A 23,328-nucleotide genomic window follows, 5' to 3' on the forward strand; every position below is an offset into this window, starting at 1 on the left:
CATCTTAAATAAAATAAACTGTGCAGTGAAACAGTAATATGATGGAAAAGATGCAAACAATATTTCCATTTGCAATTAGCTAATAAAACGTCTAGATTTATTTTGCTCCCGGCTAACACCGCTAGCTAATTACTAGATAAACATTAGCGTTCGCTAAAAATAACATTAGGAGCTCGTCTTATGTGTGAAGTTGTTTCCTGCTGTCAAAACATTTTTAGTGTATAAAAACTGCACTTTTGTAATTACAATAAAGTTTAAAGATTAAAAAATCCTTTAAGTTAAATTTATATTAGCTTGTTGAACAAATCCAAACAAGACTCGGGGCCAATCGGAGGGTTCTTCCTCTTCAGTGCTGCCAACCAGCGCAGAAGCACAGTTCTTCTTTTTAGCGGAAGTTTGTAAAAAATGAACTGTTTTGCCCTTAGCCTGAACTCTGCAAAACTCATTTTTACACCCGGGAGCAATGCAGTAGTGCTGCCCCCCCCTGCAGGATGTTTTGTTTGAAAATTGTGTTAAAATTGAAATTCACTTTGTTTTAGAAGCACAATTCAAGTATGCTTTAGAAAAGCTAGATTACATTGTGCTAGTTTCAAGCTACAAATTAAGCTATCAAGTTAGCTTGTGTAGTTTGAGGAGAATCAAACCACTGTGACGCGTGAAACAAGCTACACTGATTATTTTCTAATTATATTTCTGTTATATTTGCATAAAAATGGCGCTTTACCAAAAAGGGATAGCTTTTCATAGTTATTTCTTATCTTGTTTTTGTTTTGGAGTTGAAATATTTGTTCATGTTATGCATGAATTTTACTTCCTGTTTGTTAGGAACAACATTTTTTGAAAAGGATTTTTTCTGTACCCTTGGAATAAATTTACTGATCACATCATTGCCTTTTGTTTAGCTGGTATCTCCATACCAGTAATTTGTGAAAACAAGGTATTTTGTAGAATGTCTGACATTTTTTTGGAAGGTAAGACTTGTGTATTATAATTTTGTCCAAGGCATTACGTCATAACTTGGCTTTATAAAATATTATAATTACTATTCAGGAAAAGTGGGAATGTATCCCTATTCTGAACTCAGTACAATTCTGTGTTGGCACAGTAAGTACACATGCTTTTACACGAGAAAACAAAGATCCAGGCACCACTGGGAACAGTGACTTTGCCTTGTGACATTGTATAGAATGCCAAAGAAATGTGTGAAATCTTACTCTGACATCATGTTTTACCATTGTACACAATGCCCAGGCATTCAGTAGATTACTTATTGGTTTTGACACAATGCCGGTGACACACTGCCATGTTTGTTGTTGTACATTGCCAGATTCCTGTCATACACCCTGGTTCCAACCATTCTCTGCTTGGATTTCTGTTTTTGACTTTTAGATTTCATGTTTGCAGAACACCTTTACTTACTGAGTAAATTTTGTGTAACATGCCTCCCATGTCTGCATTTGGATCGTCCTTCCATTGACAGTGACAGTAGAATGTGATCATTTTCAGACCCATGAAATCTATTCAAGCTCAAGCTTCATTTTTATTAAAAGAAAGCAAAATTTATATCTCAGTTTCAGCCAGATTATGTAATTATATTTACACCCCCCCAAAAAAAATACATAAATAAACAAACAAACAAATAAATAAATAAAACGCCATAACACAGGTAGGAGTTCAAATGTATTAGGACTTCAATAGAGTAGAATATAAACTAATTCTCTTTAAATGTAATAATTTTATTTCAGTTCGATTATTTCTTCCTCATTAATATTAAATTGGAAAAATGAGAATCCTCTCTTTTTCTTTTTTTATTTTAGTTTATCAGCTTTGGACAGAATACACCAAAACATCTTGAATTTAAAGCTGTGTACAATACATCCCCTTTGATGGTCAGTGGGGGGATAAATGTTGCCATTTATATATCAAATAGAAAGAAGGAGACCTCCATGTTACACAAGCAGAAGGTCATGCTGACAGGTATGTGATCAGGACTGATTCAGACAGTGACACACTGCATTCCTTGATATATACGAGCACAGAGCTCTGGAGAGTAAAGTGCCTGTTCCAATGGATGCAGAGGAGTGTCCTCCTATAACAAATGGCTCTGCTTGGCGTGGTCGGCAGTTTGGGAGCATTAGAAACTGAACTGCATTAGGGCTGATTAGACAGACCAAGCCCAAGTACCCTCTCCTGATAATGAGAATGCTTTGTCACTCCTTAACACCTCCAGCGTTCTGGCCTTGTCGGAGAAGCACATTTGCATTTCTTTTTGCCTTCAGAATTAGTTCCTTTTGAGGAGATGGAGGGAATCTAAGGCAAAATTAGAGCTCTGTCAATTTCCAGCCACATTGGGGATGGAGATTTAGTGAAACAATCTGGAATGAAAATGGGATATGGGAACAATTAATGAGAATTTGATAAAAACCGAATTCAACCATCTTCCTGAGGAACATGTTGCTTTTTTCTCTATTCATGCAACACATCCTACAGATGTCTTCTTTAGAAATAAACGCAGCAATTACAGGAATTTCTACCTATCTAATAAAGTTCCCACATAGTGAAATGTCTTAACTGATTCAACAGAAATGAAGGGTTATTTCTGTGCTTCATTTTCTAATTTGGCATCAATACTTTTTTCTTTAAAAAAAAAAAAAAAAAAAAAAAACTCATTAAAGCCAACATACAGCATCTAGAAGGAGCCCAGAGTCACAAGCTTGTAGTTTCATCCTATAACTAATGCTTCATTTCTCTGCTGAATTGTGCTGCTGCCAGCCAATTAGCAAGATAACAATCCAAAGAACGAACGTCTTTCTCAACAGCGGAGACTTCTCTCAGGCAGCACTTTGTAACTGAGACAAAGTATTTGGAAATGGATGTAGCTCATTAGCCACTTACATAAATAAATAGACAAAAACCTAATATTTCTCATATACAGTGCCTGTAGTGGCTGCTGGGGGCCGTGTGATGGATCATGGCCTTTACAAAGGCTGGATATTTTCTATTAAATTATTCTTCTGCTGAAATAAACTATTTTTTAGAGAAGTTTATGTGATTGTGAGGTTGTTTAGGTCATTTTCCTTCACAATTAATCCCAAACTAAACCAAAATGTAGCATTCAACTGGTTTAATGTCCATTCTTTGTATGTTTTTGGCTCAAGCAAATGATATTCTGCTTTGTTGTCTTTCTTCCATAGAGTTTTATTTTTTTATTTTTGGCAGCAGGACAACTGTGATGCATTTGGACCATGAGTCATGCAGTCTATGTGACTCATATGTCTACGAGCAGTCGATCTTAAATCCAAGGTGCTGTTAACTGGAAATTTCTGAGACAACTAACTCAACAGAGCTGTAATGAATCTTATCTACCATCCTGCCTTGGAGACTCCACAGGAGAACATTTTTGGTCATAAAACTGTGCTTTTAACTAGCTTTTTAAAATAAATTTTACCCAATTTAGTGGAAGTATTTAGGGAAATAATGAGTCTCAATTATCTTCTCGCTTCCATTTCTTTAGAGAGGATTTAGTAAATGTCTTTGCATTAGGAAGTGATCAATATGTGGGAGGAAGTCAGAGTACCTGGAGAGAACCCACATAAATGGAGAGAAAATGCAAAATAAATACAGACAGAGCGAAGCAAATCAAACAGAATCGAACAAAACGTTCACTGAAGACCACCAGGATCCAACGTTACCACTAAAGAAACAACATTGGTGAAGAACTTAGACTGTGTGAGGGACAGAACCAGATTGACGTTGGGTTTGTGTTAGAGCACGATGTCTGTCACTACAATCTTCACAAGCTTGCGTGTAGCTCTGTTTATGTGCATTATCGGTTACTGTTAAAGTAAAAAGTACAACCCCTCTTCAATCTTCAAGCGCTCCCCTTTTTAAACTAAAGAAACCATAGAAAGAGACAAGCGTTGCAAGACAGTCAACACCTTGTGTTACCAAAGTGGAGAGCACAGCCAGAGCTAACAGGCTTCAGTTTGACTTGGAGCTAGGTCTTCCTCTACAGTAAGTAACAACACCTGTGTTGTGTCCACTTCTTGTACAGGCAGTGCTCAACAGTAAAACCTAATGGTGAACCATTTCACTTTTTTGCTCCTTTAAATAACTTTATGATTATCATTTAGGTTGTCAAAATTAACCCATTAATGCAGATATAAATATGTGGAATTGGCACATTAATTTTTAAAACATTAACAGATAAACAAGAGAGTTGATACACAGGCCATGGTAAGAATCTGAAATTGGCATTATCATGGTGGGAAGTACTGGTAGACCCTTTGTCACAGCAATGAACTACATCCTCCAAATACCACTTATTTCTTTGAAATCAAACAGTTTTTAAGCCTTAAATTAAAGTACGATTGCAAAGGTTTGCAAACGCCAACATGTGAAACTTGAGTCATGACAACAAACAGTTTGGAAACCACATTGACATAGAAGCTGGAAAAGACCCACTGCTATTTGGTCCCCCCATTGGAAGCAGCATAAAGAGATGAGACATAGAGAAAAAAAAGTAGTGCACTCAAAATTACCCACAATGCATCTTAAAAAGTAACCAGCATTGAGGGTCACTAGGTGGGTAGATATAAACCATAATGCATTGCAGGCAGGTGTGGGCAAGTGACACGAACATCAAAGCAGGTTAAAAAAAATAAAATAATAACCCAAACCTAAAAATCATTCATTTTATATCCTTCATTTGTTTAATAAATATGCAAGAAAGAAAGAATTTAATACAATATAAGGACAATTTTTTTCACACAAGTCTGGATTGGATTTGGAACAACATGTGGTGGTTGCCATGGTGACAGCTGGTAGTCATGTGATCTGCCATGAGGAGAAAATAGCTAGCTTCTTGTCCACATCGCCAACAGAATGAGCTGTGTAGCTATGTAGTCTGCTATACAGTGTAGCCCTTAAATGAAGGGTTGGGGAACAGTGTGGACATTTGGACACAGCCAGCGACTAATGTCTCCCATGTCCTGTCCTTTTAGGACTCATCGGTTTTAAATGGACTGCAGCTGAGACATGTTAAGATTTACTTAGGTGTCCCCGCAGCAGGCTACAGAATGTGAAGTTGCAGACAAGGTCTTCTAAACCCTTCTTAAATCTTTTAATATTTAACATATTCTTCAGCTGAATTTAAAAAAATGGCCTAGCTTAGGTTGGAATCTGCAACAGGTGTGAAAACTTATGTTTTACAGGATTACACCCCGCTGTGTAGTGTTTTGGCATCTGCTAACCTTTAAATACATGAAAATGTTCTCAAATTGGACTTCTTTTCAGTTCATTTCCAACAGCTTAAGCACGACTCCCACACACACCACAGCTGCTTTCATCACTTTCCTTTTAGTTGAATGTAGTTTCATTGTGCAAAGCAACATATATGGAAGTGTTCTGGCTTCATCGGTCTAAATCACAGATTTCCTGGGGAGAAAATTGAGGTTTACCACAGCGCGCTACAGCGAAGGTCTCACAAGAAGTCAAGACCAGCTGAGACACTTTCAACTAAAATGTATAAACTGCTGAGCTGCTATGGAAGCTGAAGGTGAAAATCTAAGTGACCATCTTGTACACAGTAGTAGAACACAGCAAAATCAGCAGGGTTGATCCAATGGAAGTAGACTTCAACACTTTAGAAGTGTCTACATGAGTCCACACCAAAACGTCTGTCAATAGTCAAAATGTAAGACACGTCACTGTCAATCAGAGTTGGGTTTTTTCAACACTAGAGTATATATAGTATAGTATATCGAGTCAATAGTTAGATCTGTTAGTGGGTTTTCTTTAACTATAAACAGAGTTGGTGCTATTCACTCATATTTAACACCATCTAAAGAGTCAAACTATACATTTAATCTTTACAAATACAAATTATATACTATAAAAAGAAATAAATAAAAGTACAAATAAGCTTGTAGATAAAATATATTTTTAATTGTAGTATATCACATGACTTAATAGTTACAATATATGGTATCCATTAGAAAACTGTTTATCTAGGCAGCGCCGTTAGTAATGACGGGGGAACGGACCATGACATCCAGTGTCGTATAAACAAAGCTCAACATGCCTTCAACGCCTTGAGACCTATCTGGAGATCAGCTGCCCTCTGACTCCATAACAAGACCCGCATCTTCAACACCAACGTGAAATTGGTCCTGCTCTACGGCTCTGAAACATGGAAGGTGACCAAGACCAGCACCCACAAGCTCCAGACCTTCATCAACAGATGCCTCAGGAACATCTTAAACATCAGATGGCCAGAGAAGATCCCAAATGAACAACTGTGGGAGAGAACAAGCCAAACTCCAATAGAGAGTGAGATTAGAAAGCGAAAATGGAACTGGATTGGCCACACTCTGCGGAAGCCTGCACACAACATCACCAGGCAGGCCCTTGACTGGAATCCTCAAGGCAAGCGCAATGTGAGTCGCCCAAAGCAGACTTGGTGGAGAAGCATCGAAGCTGAGATGAAGGCTGCTGGAAAACACGTGGACGGAGCTATGCAGGACCAGCCAGAACCAAGTGCGATGGAGGAGTGTTGTTCCACAAGGAATCAAGTGGCATAAGAAGAAGTAAGAAGATAAGAAAACTGTCTGTCTGTGATAAACCATGGCATCAATCAGAAATAAGAGAAAATGAATCAGATCTCTTCTCAACACAGTAAACATGAAATATTTAACCAAATTTTAGAGTGTTAACTCCAACAGTCAAAATAAAAACTTGATCTTCATATGTGATCCTTTCGAAGCTACAAAATGTCACATTTTCTAACAAACAAATCGATTTAGGTACTTGATTTTATAACACTTCACCTAGTTAGTCACAAACACATCAGGGTATACATTCACACTGAAAACTAGACTTCACTATCTAAGCTATCCATCCTCTTTCCTTACTGAAACAGACCAAAATCTCTGAAATCTGCTCTGAAAGGCTAGCTGTTTCTGGTGTTCCACCAATATTTTATCATATTTCAAAAAGATCTTTATTTTAAAAAGTTGTTTGACTTTAAACCTTCGAAACCATAAGTGGAGGACCAGACCAGTTATTGGAACAGACTCCTCTTATTTGTTTCACGTAAACATAAATGACAAAACAACAACAACAAACCTTTGTGGTATACAGTTGTCCTCAGATTTATTCATATCCACCATTAAAAGTACAAAAAGCTACCTGTTCAATAAGCTGAAATTGATAAAAGTAATAATAAATAAATATTTTATGAAATCATTACATTTTTCTCTCATTTTTTTTAAAGAAGCAGATAAATGTGATAAAATAATGTGTGTTAAATCTCTTATAAATTATTATAACGAGTATAAACAATCCTTTGATGTTTCCACTCCAGTCAGGTGTTTTCTGTTCCTCCCAGTCAGACTTCTGCACCTGTCCACAGGTATTTCCACTGTTCATCAGAAAAGTCTTCTAATTTGTCCAGAACTGATTTGTTTGTTTTGCTTCTTTTTCTTGAAAGGAATTGAATGAAAAAACTGTGTCTTATATCACCAAATTATAATGTAGCAATTTTGTAGTTATTGTTGCTTTTTTAGTCTCCAGATATCTGATTGACTGCTGTAAATTCAGCTTTTCTCTGATGAAGGTGATGAAGACATTTGAGGATGACTGTATATATGTATATATATTTGTTCCAAGCTACTCTGGAACTTTCTTTGACACTTTTCACTTTAATGTAGAACCTAATTGTTTAGATGTTGTTTTCAGAGTATTTAGGTTTTAAACGACGTGTAGCTGCCATCTGAAACCCTGGGGTGTAGATGCAGCTGTTAGAAAAGGTGAAGTTTGAAGACGAAACACTTTCTCCACGCTGTCATATCTCTTCCCTGCACATGTGCCAGAGAAATGATTTTCAGATGCCTGCATGTTGTCTTATTGTTAAATTCTGAAACAAAGACAAGCAGCCGCAGGGTGAAGTTCAACGGGTTTCATGTCTATGATCCTCTTACAGTTCAGATGCTGCTTCAGATGTGTTTTACATACCGCCGGCTGCCTCCCTGCTGTGCAACTCCGAAAGCTTTGAAGGTTTCACATTCATTAGATTTCTTCTGAGAAAATAAAAAAAGCAGCCTGGATTGATTTTTCCCACCTCAGAATAAGATGCCTAAAACTATTCCTCAGCGTGTGAAGAAGCTCTTTTGGTTCCAGGTGTTGGTGAAAGTGAAAATCTGAATGACACAGTGTAAAACTCCTCACAGAACTCTTGTATTTTTCCGCCGGGCCCGGCCTGATAAGAGTGTTTACTATCCACACACCAGAAGAAAGATTAGCATGTTTTTTTTTCTACTCACAGGGTCAGGCCCTGGAGGACTTGTGGCGTATTGTTAAAAGCCTTTATCGTTGGTGAAGGGATCTACAAAAGCACACTCTAAATAAACCTGATACCATTCACCAGCGGAAATGTGCCGCTCTCATCACAGCTTCATTTTTTAACTGGAACTCATCTCCCAGCTTTCTCATGTCTTCACCTCCACTTGTTCTTGTGTTCAGGAGGCTCTCTGGATTGTGTGTAAAGCTCTGCTTGGCATGCGTGGCGTCGTACGGCCTTGACTCACCTCCTGGCCCTGCGGTGGCGGTGCCGTTTACGTCCGCTTCCTTTGACGCAGCCGTTGCTACCTGAAGCGTCCACCCGTGTGTCCACCGCTTCCCTCCCATCAGTCTTGAGCGGTTCGCAGGTTGTTGTTACCGAGCTGGAAGAGAAGCAGAAAAACAGATTTAGTCGTTTGGTCGAGGTTTTTCTAGTCCACACAGTTAAAGCTTCCATCATACAACAGACAGCGGGTGGAGGTTCATGCTTGGTTAGTCTCATTCCCTCTGGTCTGCTGGGTTTGTGTTTTATTCCTCTCCATTTCTTCTTGCCAGCTATTCTCCATGAAAACTGGAGTTGAGCCATTTACCTTTCAAATCGATGTGTCAATTGAAATGTAGTTATTCACACGCTTCAGCTGCCTTGACATTTAAGTAAATGTTGTTTTCTATCTCCCGCTGAACAGATGCAGCTCACAGGAACGGTTCAAATTCATGAATTTATTCTCTCTTTTTTTACAAATGTTAGAAAAAAAAATAATGTTAGAGAAGTTTAGTCACGTTTTTACTGATTCAAACACAAAGATATTCATGATTAAATGAGCTGAGTGGTTCCATGTGGGCTTACAGTCCAAGCCCCTCTTTTTTTTTTTGCAGTCAGGAGAGATTTGAACGTAATTAGAGATTCTCTTCTTCGTCGAGTGGCTCCCGTCTGATTGTAATGAGAATATAATCAGAGTCAGAGATTAGTCCGTCAACATCTCCTCCTCCACTTCCCCCTGCAACGAGCAGGCAGGAGCCGTCACTTTCCATCTTCCTCACCTTGGTTTTCAGTGGCTTCTCAGTGTAAGAGGAAGTCCCACTGACAGGGATCTAATGATGTACAACGGCAGACTGCGTGCCCCGACATGACCGCCAGTGGGAAAGGTGTTTGGGGAGATAAAGACAGCGACCAGAAGGATGATGAGTCTGATGAAAGAGGCTGAAGGGGAAGCAACCCTTAAACAGACTGATTATCAGGCAAACTTTCTGCTTGTGCAGATAAATGTCTCCTGTGTGATTGATGATGTTAAAAATGGCAGAATGTGTTTTAATCAAATTAAACCTGATTAAATATTTCATTAACAGACACTGTATCAGGATGAGATTAATAATAGACTGAAAATCCTAAAATGCTGAATGTTATTGTGTCAAGTTCCTCGTGTGATTTGTCTTTTTTCCTCATGTTTAAAAACATTTTTTAAGACATGCATAATAAATAATAATAAGATATTAGTTACCAATCCAAGCAGCCATGTTTTACATGCATATCTTCCCACAAATATATTATTTCTTAACAGTTTGGGCCTATAAGAAAGCTTCGTTATACAATCAACCTGCTATAAACGGTGGATGAAAAGCCAATCCTGTTTCATCATTGCCAGATACTCAGAAAGCCTCAATTACTAAACTTCAAAAGCTTTAATGAGTCAAGCTTCCTGAAAATGATGTTTAAATTCTCCAACACAACCCTGCTGCAGCTGCTCTGTGGAAATATTCAAAGACAGCTCTAGAAATTCAGTAAGTGTAAAATCCTTATCTGCAGAAGCACCTCTAGACAGCCATGTTTTGCTATGAAAAGGCAGCTCCAATCTGGAACACGACGGCATCACCAGTGTGACGAACTGGCAAAAAACAAACCAGAATGAACAAATACACACATATTAAGCAGGTCTTTTTCATTTTTTAGGGGGGGTGGGGATCCATCCCAAGCAGCAACCTCCGGCGGTTAAAAGTGAAGCCTATGTGGAAGTGCATAAAACTGCAGTTCCCCCTTCATCCACTAAGGGCTGCAAAACAGAGCAAATTCCCATAGACTCCCATGTTAAAAAGACCAACTTCACAGCAGAAATAAGCATGTTTACAGCCTGGTTCAAAAATCCATTTTAGGTTTAATAGGTCAGGTTTACCTTCATGACAACTGTGGGGGGAGTGAATTTTTTTCTAACTTGCCTGTTTAAAAGTAATTTAATCTCTAAATTTGGCATATTTGGGGGCGTGTCCTTTTGATTGACAGGTACCCGATCTCCGGCTTCAAGTCAGAAGAATGTCTTTAGATCCACCGCAGTTTTTAGCCAGTTAACAACGTGACTTAGCTTTAGCCCGCTTACCTCCGTTAGCTGGTTAGCTCCTGTTATCTCGGGGTTAGCTCGGTTAGCTTTTAGCTACAGCAAGCTTGGAGTTCGCTTGATGTCAATCGTCCACCATGACACTCACGGCTGCCCTCTCAGCTCCACCTCTTTGCCCATATTTATATTTTCCAGGTGAGACGACGCGCATGATGCTGCCAAGATGGCGATGGTAGGAACCGCCCACCGAGCTTCAATTCAGCTCTTCAGAAACCTATGGGTGACGTCACAGTGGCTCCGTCCATCTTTAATATACACACTCAAAAATAGAGGTACCAGCTTGTACCTAAAAAGGTACAAATGCATGTCGCTGGGGGTGTACTCTTTTGAGAGACATTTCTGTACCCTTCAGTTCTGGTCTATTTTTGTACCTTATCAAGTTCAACCTCACCTTTTCAAGTCATGTTTTTTTATGTTTTCACAGGATTAGGCCTGGTCCATGCAATTTAGCAATATTATCTTATCTTTAATCTAGAAATAATCTTCAAAAACTCACAATACTGACCAGCCATACACTTAGTTTGCAGCATCTGACCTTCATTGTCTGGTGTAGTAAATGACTGTTAAGTAGTACTACTGTCATCACTCAACTCTGCTCTGGTTTGTAACATTACAGCCATTAACATTACATTTATCAATGCTGCAGGTACCCTTATGGTCGAAATGGTACAAATTTGTACTTTGTCACTTTGAACCCTTTTTCGTACTCTGAAGGTGTGCTTCTGGTCTCTTAAAGACCAGTACTGTACTTTTGAGAGAACATTTCTTTAAAATGTACCTATAGGTACAGAAATGTCCTTATCTTGTACCTCTATTTTTGAGCGTGTACAGTCTATGATCCATCCACAGTTAATGTGACTGCTGAGATTTAGGTGTGAGACCAGGACTACACCCAGATTTCTGGCTTTGTCAGTAGTTTTTAACGCTGTTGTCTGAAGCTGATGGATGAGAGGTCACTGACACAGGAGCCACTCAGGTCATGGCAGGCTGGGGTCCACACCACAGACACAGGGCTGCAGTACAAAACCCCAACAGTCCCCCAGACCAGGCCAGTCACCACAGCAGCAACCCTGCAGACCGAAACCAGATATAAACTGTTTTTTTGGACACTCTGGCTCCTGCTTGGTGAAGTAAATTATGCCGCAGCTTCTTTTTTAAGTCAAGATTTTATTTGTATAAAAAGTCCACTAAGCTGCAGTTCTCTTTTGTAAAATGGTTTAGAGTGAGAAGAAAAAAGGTCCAACAACCTGGTGCACTTAGACAGGTTGTTAAAAAGTCAGTGGTTTATCATAAAGACAGTTTCATATTCTATTATAGAAACATCATAAAAATATTATCGCTGTGTTTCACATAGGAGGGAAAATGGAAAACTCTTCATTTCTTTGATAATCAAGTCCCAGAAAGTCACAACCTTATCTGTGATTAAAGCTTAAACTGACAATAAAAATGTAGGAGATTTGCAGAGGACTGATCAAGTGTTCAACAACATCTGACACTAAATGAACCTTTCCAAAATAGAACACAGAAACCTTCAGAAACAATTCATCTTAAAAACTCCTTTTTGATTTGAGTCAATATAATTTGTTCTGCCAGTAAAACAACAGACTGATGAATCATAAGAATCACTCATTTTGCAGCTATTAGACAATAAAGCAGCCCATCATAATGGCAAGAAGAAAAAACAACTGCTGTCTTTTCATAGTTTGCCATTAAGCCCATTTGTAATGAAAATCAAATGCAGGTTAGTGGCGTTCCCATGACAACATAATAATAACCATCCAGCCAGTGAAATACAAGTATTTCTTGCAAAGATCTGAACGATACGTACATGACGAATCTGACAGAAGAGTAAAAGATGGAAACATTTACTGGGACAGCATAACAGAGAGCTTGCCTCTTTTATTTACCCCCATTTAGTTACTTTCTTAACCAGTTCCTGACACTTAAATCAAACAACGTCACCACTGCAACGGCACACACCCCTTGATCTGATTGGATGCTGCTACTTAAACAACCCAGATTGATCACAATCTGTAACAAATGCTTCATATTCTCAACTCACCGTCACTCAGTCTGTCAAGCAGCGGATGGTTTTTATGGGGTCCATATAAAACCTAAAAAAAAAACTTAAAATGAATGTGAATACTGAGAGGACTAAAAGCCAGAATTGTGTGGACATTAATCCTGTAAAATCCCGGCTGGATTTGTTTGGCAGGAAGCAGGTAAAAGTGAGAAAGCTGGCTGGGATCAGGTCCTTACTGAAATCCAGCTTCACGGAGACGCTGCAGAGGGAGGCAGCATGCTACTTTCTGACTTTTTGCCCTCGTTCTCTTTTTAGAAATGTCACGCTCTGCATGTATGCTTTAGCACAACTCCCAGGGTGATGACAAATGATGTCGAGCATCCTGTCACCACCTCTTTGTCCGGTTTTTGTCAGAAGAAAAGTCAAACTCCTCTCAGCATGGGGCCGCTAAGCTCCATCGAACACCGCTTGTGCAAATAAAACATGCAGCAAACAGGACAGTGCATGTGCAAAAACCTTCTCTAACAAAACAGGCTTTTCATAGACATATATTTGGATGCTGGAGTTAAGAAATAGAAAGTGGGATTCTCCTGAAACACACAAGTCATAAGGAATAAGAGCGGAGCCAAAACACCAGAGTCAAGCTGCGAGTTTCAGGCAAATTCACAGCGTGTCATATAGTTGCCTCTGGGAAACATCTTTTATGACAACAATCCTGTTGCTCTAAATGTTCACTAGTGCATTAACATTTCAGCTGAGATTAGCCCCAAACAGGAGCTCTTATTCCTGAGTGGGGAATGAAACCACAGGTCATGTTTAGGAAGTAACATCAAGCCTTCTGGATTTTCTTTTTCGACTGTTCAATGTCTTTTCATGGGTTTAAAATAAAGCCTGCCAAGTGACAAAGCCCAAAGCACTCCAAAGGGCATTATTAGCACCATTTCTATCCAACTGTGAAGCTCATTTAAAGAGAACCTTTGAAACATCCCTTCATAGAAAATGTTTGATTCCTTTACTTGCTTTGGAGAGGATGCCAAACAGAGAGATAGCCATTAGGAAGAGAAGTTAAAAGACAAAGTTATGTTCATCAGCCATAGCTGCAAGAATAATGTGTTCAGATATTCTTTTTATGTTGATTCTCTCATATAAGTGAAATAAAGCCTGTTTATTGTCCAGAGGCAAAACAATCTGATCATTTGTTTGATCAGTATAATCAGTAATATGTTTCCTGTGTTAGAACCAACTCATGTGAGGTATTTCCATCTGCATTTTGCAAAAAGCACAAAACTCAACCAAAGCAAATGCTGTTATTAATATGTTTTTATTCTCCTTTTACTGTCGAACTTTAGACTGTAAGTTGAAAGCAATAATGGAAACCAGACTCAAAAACAAAGACTGACTGGTCTGAAATGTCATATTTGTGAAGAAAACGGGCACAGAACAGTGGAAGCACATCATCATCATCATCATCATCATCATTTTATTTATAAAGCTCCACAGTTAAAGTGCTGACCATATTAGATATAAGGTATAAGACAAAATAAAAATTAACATTAAAATCAATAAAATATTGAGGGAATATTCACGCCAGGATAGTGTGTGTGTGTGTGTGTGTGTGTGTGTGTTTGGGGGTAGTTTCTTGCCCAGTACAGTAAATTTGTTGTGTCAAATGCAAAAACAGGAGAAAGAGTACAAATCTGGGTAAGAAATTGCAGCTTTACACGAGACATAAGTGATAGTTTATGGCTCATACATGTATTCAAAACAACATAAGCACTTTCTGTGAAGTCATCTTTCATATCTGATATTCATAAAACATCATCAGCTGCCACAGTCACAGGAGGATCATCTCACTTTGTGTACAGTTTCATTGTCCACACCTCATTAGCAAGATAAAATTGAGATGAAGTGCAACCATTTCCACCAGGAGCTGCTCAGTTATCTGCCAGCTGCTGTGCAGAACAACGGCTCGCTGTCAGAGGGCTCGATCTCACAACACCAGCTGACAGTGTGCAGGTGTGCAGCCAGTAAACTAATCTGCCAAAACACTGTGACACAGTTTCTGTATTTACATTAGAACATGCAAATAAGCCAATGCAGGATGTATTTCCATGTTTCCAGCACTTATTTTTGATGTTTTAATCTCCTCTTTACAGCTTCTCTCAGTGAACATTCTGGAAAGTTCAAGTAAAAAAACAAAACAACCAAACCAACAAACCTTCTCCTAACCCTGTAGACACCTCAATATGACAGAAATAGAGGTTACAAGATTGAGTTGACAGACACTGGAGGCTTATATGTGCATTTTCTATTCTCATCTGATGTAAATGTCTGAGATGCTTTCTGCTCTCTCAGCGTAAATCAGGGCTCTCTGAAGCCTCAGCTTCTATGCTTTATTTACCTCAATTAATCTTGATTTGCAAATGTAAGACCAAAGTGTACACTGGATAGCAAGTGTCCACATGCTTTTAATTTAAATTAGCTTAACTTCAAGGCAGAACTGGAATCTGTGACTTATTTGAAAGTTTTTAAAAGGACTTGGACTTGCTAGCAGTTCTCTGAAATGACTGTGAGTAAACTATAATCCCGTCTTGGTGTCAAAAACTATGAAACTTATTTATTACTTTAAATTTTCTTTAAGAAAATCCTATAAATATGGAATAAAAGCTAATAAAAAATCCCTTAAAGTGCCTTACTTTATCCGAACTGTAAATTCTCAAAACTTTTATTACTGCCTGTTATACTGCATGATAAGGTTTTTCTGCTTCGCCAAGAACAAACTGTTTATGAAACCTCGGCTACTGTGGGACCCAGCAGTCTAAAATCCATAATGGTCAACATCTGCGTCATTTTGGTTGCCATGCCATCCACACAGGAGCTCAATTCTGCTGAGCGATTGAGTCAAGAAGACCCATCTCCAAGACAGTCCACAATAAACTGTGGCAAACAAGTTAGGGAACATACCTGGAAGGATCGATACAGCTAATGCAGAAACAACAACACGTAAAACACCCCCCAAAACAACAACAACAACAACACTGCCTCACATCTCTGTACGTTTCTATGGAAGGTGGCCAAGTCATCTAAATGAGCTTTCAATAAGCCTTGTTGTTAAGCTGCTTGCTTGTAAACATGTCAGGCTTGTCCCAGCAGCTAATGGAGATCGAGGAAGGTCTACATGGCCTCCATCTTTGTAAGAATCAGAAAAAACCACAAAACAAAACATGACAATAAAAGTGAAGAATTGATGCTCTCCACTGGTGATTTAAGACTTCCCCAGTCAGTCTGGGGAGGCTAATAAACTTTTCATTATGGCTGTCAGACCAACCAGGAACGATTGATCATCGTTATTGTAAGAGTGATGATAGTTGAGATAATTACCAAGGAAAGAGATGATCTACTACCACAATTAAAACCCCAACAGGGTGGGCCCAAGTCACTTAGCTTTAAATTATACCAAGACTGTTTTCCCAAGTTTCAGCGTCAACTCAAGCACAACTTCATCACCGCCCTTAAGCCTGTTCCATCCTCCATGAGAAGCAAGAAGCAAGAACTGAGTTCTTGTTCTCGAGGCTGCAAGAACAAGAAAAAACGTCTTGTTCGGCAGGTCCATACATACTACACGAGAAGCACGTCTGCAGCGGGGGGGGGGGGGGGGGGGGGGGTCACCGCGGGGGGCAGATGTCTGCTTTATGTGCAATGAACCCGGTTGTTACGAGGAGGCTGTTTTCTCTGGCGTCTTTTTGCTTAAGATAACTTAAAAGGTTACGGAGGGATTTTATAAATATTTCAAAAGTTGTTGCAAATGTAAAAATGAAGAACTGATTAAATTCTGGTGGTGATCCGGATCACCGTTTGGATCCAGGAATGTTTTAAAAGGACTCTTAAACATTGTGCTTGGCGGAGGTTTCCGCTCTTCGAGTTTCTAGTTTCATATTTAACGAGCAGCTTCGTCCGCGGCAGGGCGGGTTGTACACGCGGCTGGGTCCGAGTGTTTTATTGCCACATGTAAAAATGTTGGTACTTTCTCACCACCTCGATAAGCTGTTTTTAATCAAAACATCCGTTTTGCCGGCAACAGCAAAAACACGGAAGCGGCAACTCCGGTTCATGCCTTCTCTGTGTTAACCACGCCCACCTCCAATGTCCGACCAATCACACGATACTTCCCGCAGCCCCGCAAGAAAAAAGTGCTGCCAGCCCGGTGTTAAACAGGACACACGCCCGCAGTTAAACAGAGTGAATGAAATGCATCCCTCACACGGCGAGTCTCACCGGACCCAGAACATGTTCAGATCTTTCAGGCTGAAGTAGAAGCGGATACTTTAAGGTCAAGTATTATTGATTAAGTGTTGAGAGAGTTTGAGGCAGTCGTTCAGCTGAAACACAAACAGGGTTGCAATTACGCAGCGGGAATCAATTACGCACATGAGCAAAAGAGTCAACCACTTCATCAGTTAAACTGCCTTCAGAACCGGAGGAAATGTCAATAAGCGGCGAGTCTGCAAGCTTCAGCGTTATGATATGACATTTGGAAATTTGGGAAATATTAATCTAATAAAGCCTCTGACTGAGCTGGCACATCTAGTAAGGTGTGCGCTTATTGGCCAATAAAAACACAGATAATGGCTAAACAATAACCTTGAAACGTCCCTTACCCCCACTTCCAAAAATAAATAGCATGGAAAGGTGCACATCCTTTCAGGCAGCTGACTCCTCTGCCATGTGATGGAGAGGCAGACAGTCTGAAGTGAGGAAAAGATCTAAAGACTGTTCAGTTCCAGTCATGAGGTACCAGAGGCTCCAGGCACTTTTCTGTCTTTGCTGGTTCTCTTCAAATCTGACATGTAATAACACGATTTAACTATGAATTAGGGCTTATTCCATAAAGAGACTTCACACAGAGCAGGAAGAAACAGAGCAGAGCATTTAAGCAGAGTTTGAAGAAAACTTAGAAACTTGTTTTCTTGTATTTGTTAGTATTTACAAATATGATGGGGTAAATCACATTTACCTTACGGTTTATCTTTTCACATATAAATGTGTAATAGGCTTAGAAATGTACACAATGAAGCAGGAGGTTTAAATCAAAGACTGATTTAATCCTCTAATCTTTTAAAGTCAAAATAATACAATTATGGGATGGAATTATAAAATTATGATCTAAATATCCTGGAGTTTCCATGAGTTGGTGTTCCAGTAAGTCAGACTGTACACTGCAGTGCAAAAGCCCTGAGAGCTGCAGGCTACAGGCTTCAGTCAGCTGCATTCAGCTTCTATGCTCCACATGTCTGCAACAAACTCCCAGAAAGCCTCAGATCCGCTGAAATCCAGGGTAAAGACCCTCCTGTTCTCAGCTTTTATTTAAGTTTATTTTAAGTCCAAATCTGCATGTTTCTCTTTAGCTGGAACAGATCATGATTTTAATCATTTTTATCTAATATTTCCTTTCTTGTTTTAATTCTAAATGATGCTTCTTATTTTCTAATGTTTTAATGTTTCTGTGAATCACTTTGAATCATCCTGTTGTTACACAGTAAAATGTGTGACAGTACAAGTACAAAGACTAAACCAATATGGCTCATTTGGAGAGGTTGCAGGTGTCACAGCTTAGATTTGTGAAAGGATACATGATCAACATTTCAGGAACAATGTCGTTTGGATAGAAAAGAGCAAAGTGGAGATACGTTTGTTATATGTTTGTTTGTTATATAAGTTCATATGTTTGCTCATCATGCACAGTATCATGTTTGGAGCATTTCAGCAGAGACACCTGAGACAAACAGTGAAGCATGGTGTTGGTGGGGTGATGATATGGGCTTGTTGTGCAGCTACAGAATCAACCACTGGACATCTTGCAAACATCAGGTAGACCTTCAACTCCTCCAAAATAAACCCCAAATTTGACCTAAAATGGTAGAAACTTATGTTTGACACAAACCACTCTTACTTCATCTCCTCTGGTCTCTTTTCAGTCTGTTTTGTTTGTTTGAGGTTAACTCAATACAATAAAAACTTGCAGAACATGGAGCACTTCAACACTTAGCATAGCTATATTTAGTGGAAAGTTGGAGAACTTAGCCCAGTTCTTTGCAACAAACTTTATGGTGTTAATTCTTTGTATTTTAACATAGGTGATATTATGGGGTGGGAAGGGAGTAAACAAGCAAAAAAAACCAAAAAACAAAAAACAAACAAACAAAAAAAACATAAAACACACACACACACACACACACACAAAAAAAAAAGCCTGTCGTACTTCATGGAAGGACAGTCCACTAGCACCTTCCTACGATGTCCTCTACTGTTTGATTTCGTGCTTGTGTTGTTCTCACTCATATGTAAGTCGCTTTGGATAAAAGCGTCTGCTAAATGACTGTAGGATAGAATAGAATAGAATAAAACAGAACAGATACATTTTTTCATTTCATTTCTTTGCAAAACCCTGAACTTGTATGAAACCAGTCTTCCTTTTGTACATGACTCCACATATCAGAGTTCTCTGGCTTTCGCTAACAGTCTAACTACATGTACATTTGGGTGATTTTACCCTAAAACTGGCCAAAGCCTCAGTTGTCTGTAAAGAGTGGACCTTCCCTCTTGCCTGATAACAACTGGGTTAGGCTCCAGTCCCCATGTGACCCTGATTTCTATTAAATGGTTACAGAAAATGGATGGATGGTCTTGATTACACCAAACAACGTGAATACAGTGTCTGTGAATGTGAAATATGCTCGACACCCTCACCTCACTATCAGCAACAGCGAGCCCTTTAGCCCTCCAGCGGATGAGTACGCTGAAAGCCACAGTGACTTTGGAGACAAGCGAGGTTGGTTTATTCAATTATTGTGTCCTGATGATAAAATGGGAGCAACATAATGGCTTGATTAACTCCCTTATCGTGGTGAGCACAAAGAGTAATTACAACCAAATCCACTGCTTGGTGAACCACACATCAATCAAATTAAAGCAGTCGCCACTCGGCAGCAATCACTTTGAAAGAGAACAAATGAGCCGACTAACTCGGACCTCCGCCTCCGGCCACTAAAGTGTTTACCTAAGAACTGTAACTCCAAGCAAAGGTTACCCATGTTGATTGGAAAGCTTTGCAAATGTCAGAAATCTTAATAGAAATTGTGTATGCACAGCTGAAGTGGGCACGACGGCATAGAAACAGTGATTTAGGAGCCTGAAGTTATCATTATATTGCATGACAATCTGAAACTACTGGCTGCTTCAAACTGCTGGAAAAGTCTGGGAATGAGAACCACAATCAAATGTCAACATATAATAACACAGTGGCAGCTCCTCGACTCAAACAGTATGTACAATACACACCTTTCAGGAGATTTTGGCCCTTAAAATGTGCATGAGTAGAAGAATGGAGGATATTTTATGAGTGTTACTTCTGTAAGTAGAAATCTGGCAAAATGAAAGTAGATGGGGTTTGATGGAGAAGAAAACTGCAGCTTCTAACTAGAAATGCCACAATTACAGATCTTCTGTGTACATTTACAGTCATGATCATCACACACTACTTAAAAACAAGTTTTTCATTTTTAATTCATTCTATATTTTGATGTTAACCTATCAAACAACAAAATAACCAAAAAGTCCTGTTCCAACAAAATCCTCTCTGCTCTGTGAGCAATAATACATGTTAGCTCTGAATTGAAAAGAATTTAAAAACATGGTAAAACATCAAGCTGAATGAGTTGTTGTTGGAAAGATCATGCTGAAATAGTGGAAATAAAGACTGTTTATCTGAAATTAAATGTTTTGTGTACACACCACTTAACAGCAAAGCTCTCTGTCAAACACAGCTTAACTATCATTATGAGTCATCTACAATAAAATTACATAAGGAATGAATTTTGCTTAATATTTCAGTGTTACATTTGATAAACACAAACATAATTTAACTGTTACTGTGCAATTTCTCCTATAGTGTATGAAGTCAGGATGTAGAACATATTCAGTGTTTTTCCTTCTTTTACAGGAACTTTTTTATGTCATGCTTACAAGTTGGTCTTATTGTTTTGGCCCTAACCCATAACCAAAGAAATCCAACAAGCATGACCTGAACTGTATGTTCAGAGTAAAATAACTGTTATTGTATCATACTTTTCCACTTGAAAACACCTCTTCACATAGAAAGAAAAACTGACACAAGCAACAACTTTTACTTTGTTTTTACTCTATAAGTGACTTGTGTTGATCTACCTGTTTGTCTTGGACATCGTGCTTCACTGAAAGCGACAGTATTGCAAGATCTTTGCAATTAATTCATGTGAATGCTAATGGGGCATCCATATACCTTTTGTCTCATTGCAACCATTCATGCATCAAACTCTTCAGCCCATTCAGGAGATATGTGCTGTGACTTTTGGTCTTTGTAACATTTGAACTTTTTAAGGTATTCACGTTTTTGTCAATTTTTTTAAATCTGTTCCTGTGATTGGACAGAACAGAATTCAGCTCAGCGATTGGTCAATTTTGTGCACCAGTACACAGGTACTCATTGGTATACAAGGCAAGGGATCAAATCCAGGATCAATTGTTGTATACCATGATGGTATGTCAGCTGTTGCACACAGAGTGCTACAAACTATTCCATCAATTCTGCCAGGGTACAGCTGAGAGCTGTGCTGGTGTAGTGGTTAAAGAAATGGGCTAATATTCAGATGTTTGTGGGCTTGAATACCATAATACCATAATAAATTAAGTTGGATAGTTGTGCTGCTTCTCCAAATGTTTATGCAATTGCATATCAACCATTCAGCATAAAAGGGCATTCACATCTGCTCTTCTGCAAGAAGAGCATTTTTCTAGTTAAATGTGACTTTTAAAAGCATGATTAATAGTGAAATAAGATGATTGTGACACATGATATCTGACCTTAGAACTATTTCATAGTATTTCCTTCCTCCACTGAAGACTTTGAATAAATCCTTAGGATTGGTGATAAGTATCATGGATGTACGGATAACATATTGTTGCCTTAAATGACTTAACATGAAAGGACAAACTAATAACTACAATAATAAAAGGCTGAATCTTAGTTTGAACAAGCAAGAATTTATAATTAGAAATCTTTCCATAAAAACTGTTTCCATAAAAAAAATACCAGAGCTTGAGTAAAATCCAACCATTTAACTCCCTGCTGGTGGTCTTTTTAGCCTTACTACTGAAGAACATCTCTTTGAAATTGTAATTAAAATATCACTGGATGTTCCTCTCCAGAGTTATGTAAATGAGAACGGCGCACATCAACTGGAAGACAAACCCTCCAGGAAAATATATTCATGTTTTAAGCCAGAGAATTACAGCCTAAAGGATTGACTTGACTCGGGCAAACCTGCTGGATTTCATTGGCAGCTCTTTCTTATTTGCCTTCTCTACAGAGCTAAAATCAAATCCCCGCCACTGTGAGTGAAAGAGCTGTTTGTAGTGCGGTTCACTATGGCTGAGCAGCAGCAGGCAGAAGTCTCAGGAAGGGATGTTGATGTATGTTAACAAGTGGAAAATATCTCCAAACGACAAACTGTGTGTGATCTGAGCTGAAGAGTCTCATTGGATATTGACATGTGAGATAAATAATTATGGCAGCAGCACAAGTGAATTAAAAACTACAGATTGAGGCTGCTAGAAAGTGGCACGGTTCCCTGCAGCTGCTGCTTCCAGAAGCCGTTTCGGTCTCACAAGCAAATAGCTCCAGTTTATTCCAGTGATGGCCATGAAAACGCAGCTTGATTTTCAGACAGAAAGTTTATAGAAGCTCCCCAGACAACTGATTAACCCGCAAACTTATATGAATGCCAACACTTTGCTGCCTTCATCATCAGGCTGTCAGCAGTGTCCCCGTCATCTTTGTCATTCTGACATTTGTGGTTAAAATCCACCGCATCGTTTCAGAAAACTGGCATTCATCGCTCCGCTCACAAAATGTTAACATCTAAACTTCGAGTGTTTCTCTCCTTTCACGCATCATAAATCTTACATGTGCATCAATTACTTGCTTCCAATTTGAGTTGGAAGTGATTAGAAGGTTCTTTGTGTGAAGGCGGGGAGAGGGAAGTGGGCATAGTTAGGTTTAATTAACAGTTAGCGAGCCACACTTTCACGTCACACTTCTTCCTGTGCTGAAGAGGCTTCTTCATATGCTAATTCATGTGGAGAGCAGCTAGCAAAAAAAAAAAAAAAAAAAAAAATCATTGTGCATCCTGTGCTTAATTAGCACAACTATGACACCAAGCATGCATATGGAGGAAGCTACCGAGGCCTCCAGGTGACTGGCGGAGGCCTTTCCTGCTGATAATGACCAAAGCAGATAAGATCTTGGACGAGGGAAGCTGGCTGTGTGTATTTGCAGTGAAAAGTGACTCATTTGCCAGTGAAGTATAATTTCCCCACGCAAACAGGCAGCTGACAGATGTTTCTAGTATTGGACAATTCAGTTGCTACAGCTTAAATGGGGAATTTGGGAACTGAGAGAAAACTTTTCTTTTTTTTTTTTTTCCCAACCAAAGAAATAATATGAACTTTTGCAGCACACCTCTCCCAATTAATTGAGAGAAGAGA

The 23,328-nt window shown here is 39.0% G+C and overlaps 1 protein-coding gene across 1 annotated transcript in view; it reads right to left on the reverse strand.

Annotated features, from left to right (window-relative positions):
* srrm4 (serine/arginine repetitive matrix 4) overlaps positions 1–23,328 on the reverse strand; it is a gene marked incomplete at both ends in the record, with an annotated part of 74,619 nt that overhangs the window by 18,646 nt on the left and 32,645 nt on the right. The window contains one exon of the mRNA XM_079252068.1: positions 8,586–8,720. Coding sequence (XP_079108194.1) covers positions 8,586–8,720 — 135 coding nt within the window. The remainder of the gene's footprint in view (positions 1–8,585; positions 8,721–23,328) is intronic.

This window comes from Telmatherina bonti, assembly GCF_933228915.1.
Source record: "Telmatherina bonti genome assembly, chromosome: 13".
Taxonomy (NCBI): Eukaryota; Metazoa; Chordata; class Actinopteri; order Atheriniformes; family Telmatherinidae; genus Telmatherina; species Telmatherina bonti.